Genomic DNA, 16,051 nt, shown 5'->3' with positions numbered 1-16,051 from the left:
ATGTAAAATAATTTTCTTTCTAATTAAAAAAAAAGGGAAAAAAAAGAAAAGTTTTACAGAGTCAAAATAAAACCAAAGGATTATGAGATTAGTGGCAATACAACAGTCCCTTAGTTTTTGTTTTGTTTCTATCCCATATCAGGCAGCTCTTCTGACATGAGACAGAGATTTTGGATTTTACTTTAACAAGCGTTCTTGGGTTTAGGGAGAGAGCCACACTCTAACTCTAAAGCCAGCTTTAATTTTTAATTGGAGTGAGACTACAAAAAGACATTATATGTCTGTAGAGAAAAGTAGAAACAAACATTTGGGAATATTTATGAAATTTTATCCTGCTGGAGATGTGATGTGCTAATAGGCCAAATTACTCATTTTCTTGGGACATTTTTTTTTCTGGATGAATTGTCTTTTCTTTCAGATGTCTCATTTGTCCAGTGGTCTTCAGATTCCTTAGTTGGATGCTTTCATGCTCCTGAAAAGACAAAAACAGAACCCTGCCCAACCCTAACTTTGGGGAGGTTCCCTTATGGCAAGTTATATCTGATCCAATGAAAAGCATTTGTTAGTTGCATAAGTTAGTTTAGATTGAACAGCCATCCTATTTTATGAACTATCATCTCTTCTAATTAAGAGATGTTCAAATCTAATCTTTATAAACTTTGATGGTATCCATAACTTTTCTTCTCCAGTGGAAACAAAAGCAAAACCCCTTCCCCACGTAACACATGTCCTGGTTTCCATTCTGAGGTTGAAAGATTTTAGTTTGCTGAGAGAAAAAGTTTCCCACAGGCCTTGGCCCAGGACAAGGAAATTAGCCCCAACCCGAGGGCAGACAAACAATCCTTTTTGGGTCACACCTGACTAACAGATAATAGGGGACATTTCAGAGTACATTCTATGGTTTTTCCTTTGTAGAAAAGCAGGTCACACCTGGGTGACCACTCTAACATGAGATCATACTTTGTAATCAATCACTTTGTGCCCCTTGCCTGTATGCTGATCTGCGGTTTTTTTCCTATGTAAGGAGCTTGCACCCCACGCTGGGGTATGCAGCTTTCCCGGTATTGCTGACACCCGAGTGCGCATTCGTTCAATAAGCACTCTTGCTTTTGCAACTCTTGGTCTGGTTTCTGAGTCTCAGGGGCTCCTCGGGATCCTGAAGCTCTTAGGGGTCTGGAGTCTTTCAAGGTCAACACATCTTTAAAGTATGCAGGCTGATTTAATTCAACAGGTTTTTTTTTTTTTTTTCCATTATCCAATGTCTCTCTGCAGCTGTCATTCCTTTCTCATTAGCATTCAGAAAATTCAAAGCTAATAAAGCACTATGCAATCTATTTCTGGGGGGTCTTTATTACTCCTTTCTGTTTGTTTAGCATATCCTTTAGAGTTCCATTTGATCTTTCTATAACTGCTTGTTTGTAGGATTGTGAGGTATACCTGTAATATGCTTTATATTGTAATAAGCAAGAAACTGTTTTATTTTCTTAAACACATGCTTAGAGCATGTGTCTTGATTTGTACAGGTATACTCATGCTGGCTATAACTTATAGGAAAAATGTGATTTCAGAATCAGCCTTTTCAGAACTCAAAGCAGTTTCACATTGAAATCCTGAGTAGGTATTAATGGTGTGGTGTACATATTTTAATTTTCCAAGTTCTACAAAACAGAACACATCCATCTGCCAGATTTCATTCCTGCTGTAGTGGAGTTTGGTTGTATAAAGAACAAGTAGCACATTTCCTTATTATTTCCTTGGCTTGTTGCCATGTGATGGAACAGTCTTTTTTCAAACATTTGCTATTGACATGATGTTTTCTTATGAAATTCTGAGGCCTTCAGCACATTTCTTTATTTTTTTTCCAAGACAGGGTTTCCCTGTGGCTTTGGAGGCTGTCCTGGAACTAGCTCTATAGACCAAGCTGGTCTCGAACTCACAGGGATCTGCCTGCCTCTGCCTCCAGAGTTCTGGGATCAAAGGCATGCGCCACCAACACCCAGCTCCAGCACATTTCTTATCAATAGTTGGTCAATTTCATCATTACCTTGTGCTAGAGAGCCTGGCAGACCGGTATGGGATTGGATATGGATATATATATATATATATATTATATATATATATATGTATATATATATATATATATATATATATGCCTATCCTGATTATTTCTTGCAACTGAATAAATAATGAAGTCAATTCTGTATCATCTGGTATAAATTCAGTGGTTTCAATAAGTAAAACAACTCTTTCTGCATATTTGAAATGAGTAACGATGTTGAGAGTTTCCATAAAATTCATTAATACCATGAGAATAACATATAATTCTGACTTTTGGACAGAACCATAAGGGCTCTGAGTCACTTTACTTAAATTTTCTGATTTGTAACCTGCCTTTTTCTGATTTATTTGCATCAGTATAGAATTTGGGCTCCAGCTATTGGTGTTCCCCATATAATATGAGGAAGGATCCAGTTAGTTCTTTGTTTGTTTGTGTTTGTTTTTTGAGCAGGGTTTCTCTGTATTGTTTTGGAGCCTGTCCTGGAACTTGCTCTGTAGACAAGGTTGGCCTCGAACTCACAGAGATCCACCTGCCTCTGCTTCCCGAGTGCTGGGATTAAAGGCGTGCCACCACCAATGCCCACCTTAAAGCAACTAGTACTCTTAACTGCTGAGCTCTCTTTCTAGTCCCATAATCTTCTACTTTAACGTGTAGTGGTTTACTCTCTTAAGTGACTTGTCCTAGGTGGCACTTATCAGAGTGGCTTTGCTTTGAGTGCCCAGTGTTTAGACACCCCTAATATCTTTGTTCAAGATGCACACCAGTATAAGCCTGAAAGGAGTGTCATTATTGAATTTAAATTTGGAGGACACCAGCTTGACTGTTTTCCTAAAAAGGCAAGCTTTAGGTCTCTTACAAGTTAGGAGACAGAGATAATGGCCATAAATGAATTGGGTGCCTGGCACACAAATACATCATATACACAATAATGCTTATTCAATGAAAACAAATGTATGCATCCTAGATTTTAAATGACAAGGATGCTCTAAAAGAGAAGTTGTGTTCATTCTACTTGTAGCAACAGGGTTGACTAGCTTTCCATGTTCTAGGTAAGTACTCCACCAGAGTTATATCCCTCCTTTTTTCTTTCTTTTTGTTGTTGTTTGGTTGATTTTTTTATTTATTTATTTTCAGACAGCATTTTAATTTATGTAGCCCTGGCAGCCCTAGAACTCACCATGTACACCAGCCTGGCTTTGAACTCATGGCAATCCTCCTGCTTCTGTCTCTTTAGTGCTGGGATTATCCACATGATCTTCAAATGGCACCTCAGTCCTCTTTTTAAAATTTGAGACTGGCTCTTCCTAAATTGCTCAAGTTGGCCGTGGATTCAGAGTAGACCAAGCTGGCTTTGAATTTGTAAGCATCTTGCCTTAGCCTTCTAAGTAGCTGGGACTGTAGGCCTGCAGCACCTTTGTGCCTTTGGTTCTTTTTCTTTTTTCTTATTTATTTATTTATTTATTTATTTAGTGTTTTGAGACAAGGTTTCACTATGTAGCCGTGGCTGTCCTGGAACTGACTCTGTAGACCAAGCTGGCCTTGAACTCACAGATCTACCTGCCTCTGCCTCCGGAGATTTTGTTTATTTGTATACAATATTCTGCTTCCATGTATATCTGCACACCAGAAGAGGGCACCAGATCTTATAATGGATGGTTGTGAGCCACCATGTGGTTGCCGGGAATTGAACTCAGGACCTCTGGAAGAGCAGTCGGTGCTCTTAACTGCTGAGCCATCTCTCCAGCCCGGTTTTATTTTTCTTAAAATGAATTTATTGAAAATCCCAAGAAAATATCATGGTCTTTGTCACACTTTTCTGGACATAAGTTCTTTGAATTTTCTCAAGTAGCAAAGAAAGCCAGACAAACTCTGTCCTCCTCACTGAGGAACCCAGAGGTCCTGAGAGGCCTTACACACTCTGGGTCAAATGCCAGGTGCTTGTCAGACTTGAAGTCTTTACCCTACCCCCCCCCCCACACTTCCTTCTTTTTCTTGCTGTGGATGGAACCCAAGGTTGCCTTAATATTTTGCAAGAACTCTACCACTCAGCTACATCTCCACCTCCCAAGAGATCTGTGCCTCAGACCCACTCCTCTGCAAATGGGCTGGCAAAGAAGAAGGGCTTTTCAACATCAACATGGGTGGCAGAAGCAGGCCCTATCTAGTCCTTTTGTAACCAGCCTGGCAGAAATGAAGGCATTCTAAAGAGACACTGTGTCTCTCAATCTGACTATCAGACTTGTGAAACGATGGACCCCAGAGAAATGGAAATTTCCACAGAAATCTCATCCTGGGAGAAGGAAAATTCAACACCAAGGGAAGGGGTGGGGGAAAGTTGTGTCCTGGAATGGGACTTCTAGTTTTCTTTTTCTGTTTTTGGCTTTTTGAGTAGGCCTGGCTAGCTTAGAACTCACTAAGCTGTAGTCCAGGCCATACTTGAACTCACAGCCATCCACCTACCTCTGACCCCTGGAAAGAGATTTAAAACAATGTTGGGTCAGTGGTGGTAGCCAGGACCACACCTTGACCAAGACTGCTTAGATGTGCATATCCTTGGCCTACTATTTAATTTTTTATCTCAGTTTAGGATTCCAAAGGAAGACTTGGGTTCTCTGGACCTCTTTGTCCCTCTTCCCAATGTGTCCACATTGAAAAAAAATTTTCCTTTTTCTACTTTCAACTTTTTGTTTGTTTGTTTGTTTTTCGAGACAGGGTTTCTCTGTAGCTTTGGAGGCTGCCCTGGAACTAGCTCTTGTAGACCAGACTGGACTCGAACTCACAGAGATCCACCTGCCTCTGCCTCCGGAGTGCTGGGATCAAAGGCATGTGCCACCACCGCCCGGCCTCTGCTTTCAACTTTTAATTTGGTTCTTTTAATTGGTTTATTGAGGACGGACCTGATTTGGGAAGTAGGTTGTGACCTCACCAAGCTCAATAACACTCTTGTTCTCAATTTAGGACTGCACACCGCATCAGAGGCTCCAGGACTGTACCAGTTCTATTACACTATTCCATGGGATTTTCCGGTCCATATTGACCTCAAGCACGACCCTGCCGGTCAAAAGTACTGGGTAGGACGGGAGGCGCAGACAGTGGCCAGGAGTCAGGCGGCCCTCCAAGGCCACCTTTTGGTCATCCCAGTGCGCTGCGGCTGCAGCAGCACAGACTGAGCTAGCTTCTGTCCCTGGGTAGAAGTCACCTTCCAGCTCAGTCTAGACTAGTGTAAGGCTCCGCCTCCTTCCTCCCAGGCGCGACTCCGCCCCAGGCTCGCCTATGGTCCCGCCCCCGCCCCAGACCCGCCTCTGGCCCCGCCCTAGCCTCAGGCCCGCCCTCGCCCCGCCCAGGCCCCGCCTTCGCCTCCCGGCCCCAGCGTCCCTCCCACCGAGCTGCCCGACGGAGCCCAGCGGGCCCGGCTAGGCTGGCGTCGCTGCCCGCCGCCAGGCTGGCAAGGGCCGCGGGCACCGGGCTCCGGGCTCCTGAAGCCACCGATGGGAAGCTGCACTCAAAAGGGCGAGAGAAGACGCCGCGGCCACCGATAACGCCGCGGCCACCGATAACGCCGCGGCCACCATGGGGAACAAGCAGACCATCTTCACTGAAGAGCAGCTGGACAACTACCAGGTGAACCCCGCGCGCTGCGGCCCCTGTAGTCCTCCCCTCTGCCTTTTTCCGAGGCCTCGCGAAAGCAGAGTCACTGAGGTTCAAACCGTGCCGCTGCTTTCAGCGCGCAGCGTCACCTTGGGTGGATGGCTTCCCCTAGATGAGCCTCAGTTTCCCAGGCCGGGGAATAAGAGCATTCCAATTAGAGGATGCGCCTCACTCCCCTTCTTTCCCTCGTTAACCTTCTTTTCTGCCTTCTCAGGCTGCACCCCAGCGATTCCTCCCAGTCAGGTCTTAGAGTAGGTAAAGGACAAGAGGCTCCAAATGCAGTTACAGGTTGGGGTGTGTTGTTTATCTGTTGGGGTTTCTCTATGGCTGTAGCATGGAAACAACATAGCCGCATCTCTCAACTTACTTTGTGCTCCCAGTAGCCACTCTCACCCCAGATTCTTCCAGGTTCAGAGCTAGCAATTCATATCAGGGATCCCAAAGCCCCCAGCCATGTGAAAACTTTTCTTTGGGTATAGGAGGAAAGCTTATTCCCTGGCTGGCCCAGAGTCTTGCCCAGCTGCCTGGCTCACCACATCAGTGCCTGCGGTAGTCACCCCAGGTGTCTACATCTTAAATCCTGTACTCCATCCGCCTTAGTCAGTTTCCCCACTGGCCAGGTTCAGGCATTTTCCTGCTCATGAGATGCCTTTCTCATGTCTCTAAGTAGTCCCTTCCATCTTTCAAGGCCCCACGGTGAAGACTCTTCTCTGTCTCCTCTAAACAGATTGGGTAGGGCTGTTTCCTTGCGGGTATTCCTACATTGGATGTCTGTAATCGTCATGAATATTCAATTAGCAAGAAGACCTTACCTCCAGTGTGACCCAAGTGATAGAATATGTACTTAAGAGCCCTAGTGGACAGGGGAAGACAAATATGAAGGGAACTTTTGCTTTGACTGGAAGGTTCAGGAATAGTGCAGAGCTTGCACGGGGCCTTAGGAAATGAAATTTTTGCCCAGTAAGTTCTAGGAGGCATTCTAGGTGAAGGCAGGTGCGGGCAAGCAGCCCAAACCCAGAAGACAAGAGTGGCCTGGTGACAGTGGGGAGCCATTGGGTTAGTAGTCAGACCCAGTCCCAGTGTTGAGTTCTGATCCTTTGCCAGGGCCCAGTGAGACCCTGCCAGAGAAACCAGAGCCACGAAACACGAGAGCCCCACATCTGCTTCCCTCTGGCTCTCTAGCATAGCCGACAAGGGCTGGGTCCGGGCAGCGGAGTTACATTCCCTCTTCCAAGTAACCTATGTTTCCTGGAACTTCCCTTTCCCAGGCAGGATGCCCCACTCTCTGCTCTTCAGACACTACCAAGTCCCAGAGTTTAGGCTACTGCCCAGGCCCCTTATGTGTATGGCACACCCATCCTCCCCCAACACATGTGGAGCCCACTGCCCTCCCAGAACCCACTGCTCTCCTTCAGCCACTCCAGCTCTTTGCTGTCCTTCAGCCTGTGTTTTCAATTAAGAACAAGCCCTATGACTCAGCCTACTCTTTGCATCTCACTTTGAGACCCCCTCCTCCATCCCAAGAACTAGACCCTGGCCTGTCCTCCAAAGTCTCCTGGGGACAGAGATTTTTTTCTTTTTTTCTTTCTTTCTTTCTTTCTTTTTTTTTTTTTTTTGGTTTTTCGAGACAGGGTTTCTCTGTGTAGCTTTGGAGCCTGTCCTGGCACTCACTCTGGAGACCAGGCTTGCCTTGAACTCACAGATATCGGCCTGCCTCTGCCTCCCGAGTGCTGGGATTAAAGGCGTGCACCACCAGAGATCTTTACTGAAGCTGCCTCCCCTGCCTTGGGTCCTAGACTCCAGCCACAATCCTTGTAGTCTTTCTTTTATAACTCTTCTCTTTCTCTCTTTCCGTCATCCCCCACTTCCTTCTCCCTCCTTCCTTCATATTTCTTTCAAGAGACAGCATATGCCTCACTATGAAAATTATTGATAGAGTTGGATTGCTGTGTACTAGCCAGACCTCTATAGGAAACACTAAAAAGCCATCCGTTGGACCTGGATGAATGTGCAAGCATAAACACTATGCCCAGCTCTAGCAGGGAACTTTCTAAAGCGTAGGTACAGCTGCCTTCTCTCCAGGTAATTCTAGCGACTTTGGATGACTGAACAGAGTTGGAGCAGGGCTCAGCCTAGCCTGGTCTGGATTCAGTTGCTCTCCAACCTCATTTTTTACTTGAAGCCCCAGGCACTTTGCAGGGCTTCTAGTCAAGCTGGTGGTATTGTCTTAGCCCCTCACCAACAGTCTGCCTAGGCCTCACATCTTCAGGAAAGATTCTGATCTCACCCTGGTCCATTCACCTGGGACTCATGACACAGATGTCTCTCCAGTCCTTCATCTGGTCACTAAATGATTCCTCCTGGGTAATGTTGTTGTCTACACTCCTCTCTTCCCTGAACCCTTGTCTAGGCATAGATGAGGCATGAGGAAGGAAGGAACAAATGAAGGAAAGAATAAACAAACACAAATATAACATACAGTTGTTTTTTTATTTTTCCGAGACAGGGTTTCTCTGTGGCTTTGGAGGCTGACCTGGAACTAGCTCTTGTAGACCAGGCTGGCTTCAAACTCACAGAGATCCTCCTGCCTCTGCCTCCCGAGTGCTGGGATTAAATGACATACAGTTCTAAGAGGGGCAAAGATCTATATGGGATTCTGAAGTCCTGGGTTCAAGTTGTAGTTGTGCAGTTGCCACTGTGGGAGTTAACAGGTTAGTATTCGCTTCTGGGCCTAGGTTCCCACTTCTATGGTGGGAATCCTTACTAATCCAGCCATGCTGATGTCATAGGGTGTCATGCGGATCAGCTAAGGCCATTCTGGAGCCTGACCTCCAGCTGCATGGTGATTAGTGGGTCCAATCCTAGGCTGGGTTGGCAGAGCCAGAGAGGAGCCACCTCTCCTTCAGATGGGACAGATAGTGGGCTTGGCTCTTTACCACTGCCATAGGCAGGCCGGGTAGATAGGAAGCAGATGCCAGACAGAGCTCTTGATAGAGAGGGAGAGGAAGGGGTTGGAAGAGTTGGAGATGATGGGGAATAGGTGGCACATACCTGTGGAAGAATTGAGTCTTGATGGAAATGACCTCCAGGCTTCTACTAGTAACTAGAAGATCCCAGCCTGGCATGTTTGATGCTTCCAGAATCCTAAGACTCCTGTTATCCCAGTCTAGGCCCCTGGGACACAGTTTTCACATTTGTAAAATAGGGAGATAATGACTGTTCCAGGGTGGTGCTGAAGATGACATGAATTTGACAATTTAGAGTCCCTTGTGCGAGGTACCTGGCAACTGTGTACTGGCTGTGAGGTGGTTCTCAGCCTGGACTACACTTTAGAATCACTGAGTGACTGGGGATGAAGAGCCGGGGCGGGGATTGGGGGTGGGGGTGCGATTGAACCTAAGGCTTTCTGTATGCTAGGCACTCTATCATTGCCCTATACCCCACCCCTAGTCTTCTCTTCATTTTTAACACATTTAGACAGTACCTCACTAAGTTGTCCCATGCTGTCACATGTCACAACTTGAACTTGTGATCCTCCTTCCCTAGCCTTCTAGTCAGGATTACAGGACTGTTTGGAAGGACTGAGTGGCTTTGAAGGTCACTGATGCCTGGGAGGACCCAGGGATTTCTCATTTCCCATTTCATTGGTGTGAGGGGTGTCGAGGTCCAGGTATTTTAAACTGCTCCCAGGCAGCACTGTTGTGGTAGAGTTCTCTTGTTGGTAGGATCAGCACCACAGGAGAGTTTTTAAAGTACACGTTACCACCCACTTTTTTGTTGTTGTTTTGGTTCATTTTGTTTTATCACTCACATTCTCAGGAGGTTGCTGCTATGGCTTGGGCACTGTTCCTTGAAGATCAGTGCCAGGAAAGTGAATCTAGTTGTGCTAAGGTGATCAGGATATGTGGGAAACCATTTGCCCGCAGTAGGGGTCTTGTATATTTTCTTTCTAACTTGGGGTATATGTAGGAGGAGCAGAGACTGGGGCCAGGACTCCCTCTCCCTAATTTTTCCAGTTCTGTGACACCCCTTACAGGTTAGTTAGCAGAGCTCTGGTCCTTTCAGATGGCAGAGCTAACCCTCTAGATAGGGAATCTGTACCTGAAGGCTCAGTGAGGCTGTCTGTGCTGCCTGCTCTTGGTCTCATAGAACAGCTGAGGGACCAGCCCATGAGCCCTCAGCCTGCCTGAGTTAACCCTGCTAGACAGGGAGTTTTCTGTCTGCACTGGGTGGGGATGGGGCTGCTGCTTCCCAGCCTGAGCCTTTCTTGAATCCTACTGAGGGGCCATTGCCAAAAGCAAAGTTGAGCCCTCCAAGGGAAGTCCCCGAGTTTCCAAGATGGGCACAGCAGCATGGAGTCCTTCATCTGTCTCCTAGACAGCAGGTGACATAGTAAGCCTGGGCTTCATGGGAAATTCCACCCACCTTCCCTTTTGCCTATACAGAGGCAGCAAGGAAAAACCCAGCTGTCGTACACATAGTGTGAGCATCCTCTCTGGCCCACCTCAGTGTACAATCCAGCCGGCCTGGTGTCTAGCAGCTCCAGGTCTTCCAGAGCCAGCCTGGCTGTCAGTACGCCTGGGCTGTGTCCATTCGCCCCCTCATCAGTACAGCTCTGCTTAGCATAAGGCCCCAGGAGGCCCTGTGGGCTCTGGGCTCTGCTGAGCCTGAGGCCTTCTTCTTTCATGCTACAACAGTGGGCAAAGGCAGAGGAGCCAAACAGCAGGAGATAAATGAAAAAGCCCTGCGTTGGTGGGCATTTTAAGGCCTGTTGGGTCATTTTCATTTCCTCTCACCTAGGCCTGGCATGGTAACCATCATGTAAGACTCTCATCCAGACAGAAAGGTCCTTAAAGAGTCCAGATGCTACCATCCCATCCTTCTCTTCTGGGGTCTACCCCTCACACCTCGGGGCCTCCACCTCTCTAATGCCTCCTTAGTGTGATATCCCTTGTTCCTTCAGCCCAAGGCCGCAGATCGTATACCCGGAACTGTAAGTCACCAAACTCAGGACTGCTGTTCATGGCCACCCGGGACATCCACTTTATACTGCCTCCCCACATGAGGCCCTGTTCTCAGTGCCAATGGTGGTGTGCCAAGGCATCCTGTTGATCCACTCTTGAGAGGTCTCTAGAACCCTCTCTTTGCTACCTCCCTGGTCACCCACAGTGTAATCCTCTGACTGTCAAATCTACTGTGGCCACCCGTGACTCTACGTTCCTCTTTGCCAAGTACCCCCAAATGTGCCACCCAGCCCTACCCCACCTATGGATTGCTATCCTGGGCCCAGTTGGTGGTGGCACAGGGGTGGATCAAGAGCTTCTGAGGCATCTTCTGGACCTACTAGAATTGGCTGTCACCCCTGGGGAGGACTGGGGAGGCCTAGGAGACACACTCTTCTGCCTTGGGTCCAGGGCTGTTGGATGGGGTTCACCATGTATGTTTTCCCTCCACAGGACTGCACGTTTTTCAATAAGAAGGACATCCTCAAGTAAGTGGCCTCTCCTCTACATCTCTGGGTGGGGGTGGGGCTTTGGGCTGTGGTAGGGGTGGGGCTAGGGACCCCATGGAGCCTGGCTGGGCTGGAGCTGAGGAAGACTGTGGGACCCAAGTTCAGGTGGGCCTCAGGCACGCAGTATAGGTTGAAAAAGGTGTCACTGCTTCTGGGCACTTGTCCTCTTTGGAGAATGGGCCACCTACTACATTCTGACTCAGAGATAGATAAAGGGTTTGAGGCACAGTCTCATTCAGTCCTCACTGGGACTTTGTAACAAGAGAATCCTGCTAACCCCCTTTACCATGGGAGTTTGAAACTTGTCCCAAGTCACAAAGCCAGGGTCTAGAGATGTGGCCTTCTAATTCCAGGACCCAGGCTATTTTTTTTTCCCCTTTTGGGGCCTGCTTCTGTAGGGACACCTGTCTTTTAAGCTGGGGGCTCTATTACTCCTTTGGCCTCAATGTCTCTCCTGGGATGTCCAGAAGCCAAAGACATGCCCGTCACCCCTGAGCTGTTTACCAGGGGTCTCCAGGACAGCCCCCATCCTTGTGGGTTAAGGAGGGGCCCTGAACAGGAGAGACAGCAGTGTTGGCAGTCTCAGCCCAGTGAACAGGCATTACAGGATGCTAGGAAACCTGCAGCCCTTGCTGGCCCCATCTACCTAGGCTATCCAATGTCACTAAAAGCCAGCAAAGTCTCAGGATCAGTTTCCCTGGAGATCGATGCTCAGGCTGGGGCTATAGCCTGGTGCAGCCTCCCCAGAGAGCTGTGTTGTCGCTTGTCACTACCCTGACCACTCTGTATGACAGTGTTCCTCTCTTAGCCTGCCATTCTGTCTTGTTACTTGAGTAGGCAGAGGATACACTATTTTCACTTCTTGAGGGGCGGGTCAGAGCCCCCCAGACTTGGTCTCAGCCCTGGGCTGCCCTCGTACATCCACAGCACTAGAGTTCTATGGCCTCAGAGAGGTTTGGCCCTCTGGAACCTCACTTTCTGGGGGTGCTGGTACCACTCTAAGGGGCAGTAATCAAAGGTGTGCCATCTGACCACTGGGACTAACCTGACCTGAGTAATGTGTCCTTCGTGAGGGTTTCTGGGCTGACTCTGGCCTTCCAGAGTTGATGTCCCTACCTGTGTCTGGCACCTGGGCATAGTGCCTGTTAGCCATTAGTGAGTGTATAAGGAGTGGTCAGGGAAGGAGGAGTGGCCACAGGAGGATGGTCCAGGCTGGCAAAATGCAGAGACCAAGACACAGGCCTACTCTGCTTCTCACCCCTTCCAGGTACTAATCCTATTAAGATTAACAAGGTGTTGGGGAAGAATATCAAAAGAGCTGGTCTGACAGGCACATGGGGTTTTCTCTGACTCATTGGCAAATGAAGGGCTCTTGGGCAAAGTTTCCTGACTTCCCACAACCCTGGCTTTTTTTTTTTTTTTTTTCTCCACACTAAAGAAAACAGCAAATGTCAGGTGCCCTCATGGGCGAAGGAACCTCCCAGGCAGCTGGACACCCTGCTTGAGCGGTTGCCTGTCTTGTTTCGGAGTGTCACCTCCATGTCACTAACCCCCACAGCCCTACCAAGCCAGCCTCTCTCCACTGCTCGCATCCCAGTGAGATCTAGAGAGAGCAAAGACCACCCAGCCCTGTACAGCAGTTCAGTGGCAGAGCCAGGCCACCCAGACCCTGCCTCCACTGGCCTGCCTGCCCTCCCTGTGCTTTGATTCAGCCTCCTCTTCTCCATCCTTTGGCTGCCTGACTCCTTGGTAAGCTGAACCCTGAGTACTGACCAGATGGCAGGGAGGAAACTTGAGCGGGAGGCTCTTCTGTCAGTGGTTTAGATCACAGATAACCATGATCCCCGGCTCAGCTGCTCCCCCTACCAACAACCCCAGTAGATCGCATTACTCTCTGGCCACAGCTCTTCCATCCCAGCACCAACGTGAGTGGGCAGCTCACCCCACCAATCCTCACACACCTTTCAGCCTCCATGCTTCCTGTGGGTCAGAGCTTAGACTTCCCTTGTCCTCAGTTTCACTGTGTTCCTGAACAAGTTGACACAGAAGCCCCTGTGCCCCCAGTCAAATACAAGCCTGCCAGTTGACACCCCAAGGGGTCTGCCAAGGGGGATTGCTTTATTGCTTATTTTCTTAACCTTTTAAACATTTATGTAATCTATTTTAATTACTTCTTATTTTTTTCTATTATACATGAGGATTCTGAAACTTAACAGCCTGCAGGGGCCAACCTGCACCCTGAGTAAAGAAAGTGGGCCGGTCCCCGGATCATTTCTGAAGAAATAGCTGCTCCCAGCCCCAGCAGGATCGGCAAACAGATGTACAGTGTACACATCTTTCAATTTGTAAATGTTGGCAAATAAATTTGAAAATTCAATTTAATTCTTTCTTTTCTAAAAATTTAATGTATTTAAAACCCCACGCGGGAGCCAGGCATTCACGTGGGCTATCAATTTCTGACTTTTCAGAAGAATCTATCTTCCCCCCCCAATGACTTCCAATGCTGTGTATCAATGGTTACGTCTCATTAATATTTGGGCTCGACCCTCCTCTGAGTCTGACACCAATGTCTGTTTCTTTTTAGGGGGCAGGGCAGGAGGCAGGAAGTCAAGACAGTCTTGCTATGTAGGGTTGGCTGGTTTTGAGCTTTTGTAGATGCCATTGTTTCATTCTGAGTGCTTCCTTTTGGATTCTAGAATGAGGGGTTTACTTTGCCTCTCCTCTCCTTCTCCTGATCTGTCCCTCTTCTCTCTTTCTATGTCTTTTTATGATTATGATCATTTTGGTTTTGAGTGTTTAGAGTTTGTTTTCATTGTTTTTGGTTGGTTAGTTAGATTTTTGTTTTTGAGACAGGGTCACCCTGTATAACTCAGTCTGGCCTCGAACTTGGAATTCTCCCCCTGCTTTAGCCTCTTTAGTAGGAAGGGCTCTGTTAACTTCTAAAATCACCCAGATGGCTTTCACATTTGGTTTCACCAAGCCAGAGTAGCAAAATTGTCATTCCTAGTCCTGGCTGTTAGATGGGGGCCCTTTATTGGGGGAAGGGGTGACAGAGATTTAAGTCTTTCTCTCTCTTTCCTTCCTTTTCTCTTCCTTCCTTCCTCCATCCCTCCCTCCCTCTCTTCCTTTCTCCCTCCCTTCCTTCCTTTCTTTCTTCCTTCCTTCCTTCCTTCCTTCCTCCCCTCCCTTCCTCCCTTTTTTCCTTTCTTTTGATGATTTTCCTCCCAAGGTGATTTGGGTTTTCAAATTCAATGTGGAGTTCCTTAAAATTTTGCATCATTATTTTGGTTGTTTTACTTTTATTTCTATTTTTTTTAAAGATTTATTTCATGTGCACCGAGTGTTTTGCCTACATGTATGTATGTGTACCACATGCCTGCCTCGTGCCTGCAGGCATCAGAAGAGGGTATTGGATCCCTGGAGCTGGAACCACGGGTGGTTATGAGCCTTAGTGTGAGTGCTGAGAACTGAACCCAGATCCTCTGCAAAAGCAACTGCCAAGCCATCTCTCCAGCCCCAATTTATTTTATTTTTTGATTATGTATATGTGTGTGTGTGTGAGAGAGAAAGAGAGTACATGTCATGTGTGTATGCCTGAGGAGGCCAGATGTGTCAGATCCCGGGAGATGAAGTCATAGCGCTCATATGAGCTCTGGGATGCTAACTCAGATCCTGTGAAAGAGCAATACATCCTCTTGGCCTCAGAGTCATCTCTCCAGCCCCTAGTTGTTGTTTTAGAACAAATCTGTATACCAGGGCAGAACCTGGCTTTTCATTTCAGGAAATGCATCTCCACCCTTCGGGAGTACCCATAGCCTGATCCCACGCTCACCTCTTCTGGGGAGTCTCTGGCAGGCAAACCAGAGAGTAGAAATAGCTACAGTTTGACTCTAAGTGGTTTATGTGTGTATGTGTACTTGAGTGTGCATGGGTGGACATGAGTTTTGTGTGTGTGTTTTCTTAGACAAAATTTCTCTGTGTAGCCCTGGCTGTCCTGGAACTCACTCTGTAGACCAGGCTGGCCTCAAATTCAGATATCTGCTTGCCTCTGACTCCTGAGTGCTGGCATTAAAGGTATGTGCCACCACCACCCAGCTGCAACGGTGTGCATGTATGTGTGGGTGTGTCTGTGTGTGCATCTGTGTGTGCATGCAGTGGAGGCCAGAAATGACCTCAGATGTTATTCTTCAAACACATCTACCTTTGTTCTGAGACAGTTTCTCATTGGCCTGGAGCTGGCCAGTCCTCATCGATCTGCCTGTCTCCTACTCTCCTACTCTCCTACTCTCCTAATCTCCTACTGGGATTAAAAGTGTATATGCCAGGAATGGAGACATGCCTCAGAGGTTAAGAGCACTTGCTGTTCTGATAGAAGACCCAGTTTCCAGTACCCTCATGGTGGCTCACAAATGTCCCCAAGTGTGTATGTGATGCACATATATAAATACAGGCAAAACACTCATGCATATGAGATAGAATAAACAACTCTTTAAAAACTTAAATAAATAAAATGTTAAGATTTTCTAAAACCAAAGCCCATTTTTTTTTTTCTTTTTTTGTTTTGGTCAACATGTCTGACCTTTTTTTTTTTTAAGATTTATTTATTTATTTTTTTATTTTTTATGTATACAGTGTTCTGTCTGCATGTATCCCCGCAGGCCAGAAGAGGGCATCAGATCCCACTAGAGATGGTTGTGAGCCACCATGTGGTTGCTGGGGATTGAACTCAGGACCTCTGGAAGAGCAATCAGTGCTCTTAACCTCTGAGCCATCTCTCCAGTCCCAGACTCCTTCCTCCTCTCCTCTCCTCTCCTCTCCTCTCCTCTCCTCTC

At 47.3% G+C, this 16,051-nt stretch overlaps 1 protein-coding gene across 9 annotated transcripts in view; it reads left to right on the top strand.

The window, feature by feature from the left end:
* Positions 1-5,412: 5,412 nt before the first annotated feature.
* Cib2 (calcium and integrin binding family member 2) overlaps positions 5,413-16,051 on the top strand; it is an 18,589-nt gene continuing 7,950 nt past the window's right edge. Inside the window, exons 1-4 of one of the 9 annotated variants that reach the window (XM_027415064.2) lie at positions 5,414-5,680; positions 11,164-11,198; positions 12,778-12,968; positions 13,418-13,539. In XM_027415064.2, coding sequence (XP_027270865.1) covers positions 13,538-13,539 — 2 coding nt within the window. In that variant the 5' untranslated portion in view covers positions 5,414-5,680; positions 11,164-11,198; positions 12,778-12,968; positions 13,418-13,537. Of the gene's footprint in view, positions 5,681-11,163; positions 11,203-12,657; positions 12,969-13,417; positions 13,547-14,565; positions 14,673-16,051 lie in introns of those variants that run through there. The other 8 variants (XM_027415063.2, XM_027415066.2, XM_035443705.1 and 5 more) reach the window with 8 other exon arrangements.

Source organism: Cricetulus griseus, chromosome 4 (genome assembly GCF_003668045.3).
Source record: "Cricetulus griseus strain 17A/GY chromosome 4, alternate assembly CriGri-PICRH-1.0, whole genome shotgun sequence".
Classification (NCBI taxonomy): domain Eukaryota; kingdom Metazoa; phylum Chordata; class Mammalia; order Rodentia; family Cricetidae; genus Cricetulus; species Cricetulus griseus.
Note: the sequence above shows the minus strand (reverse complement) of the source record. Positions and strands in the feature narration are given on the sequence as shown.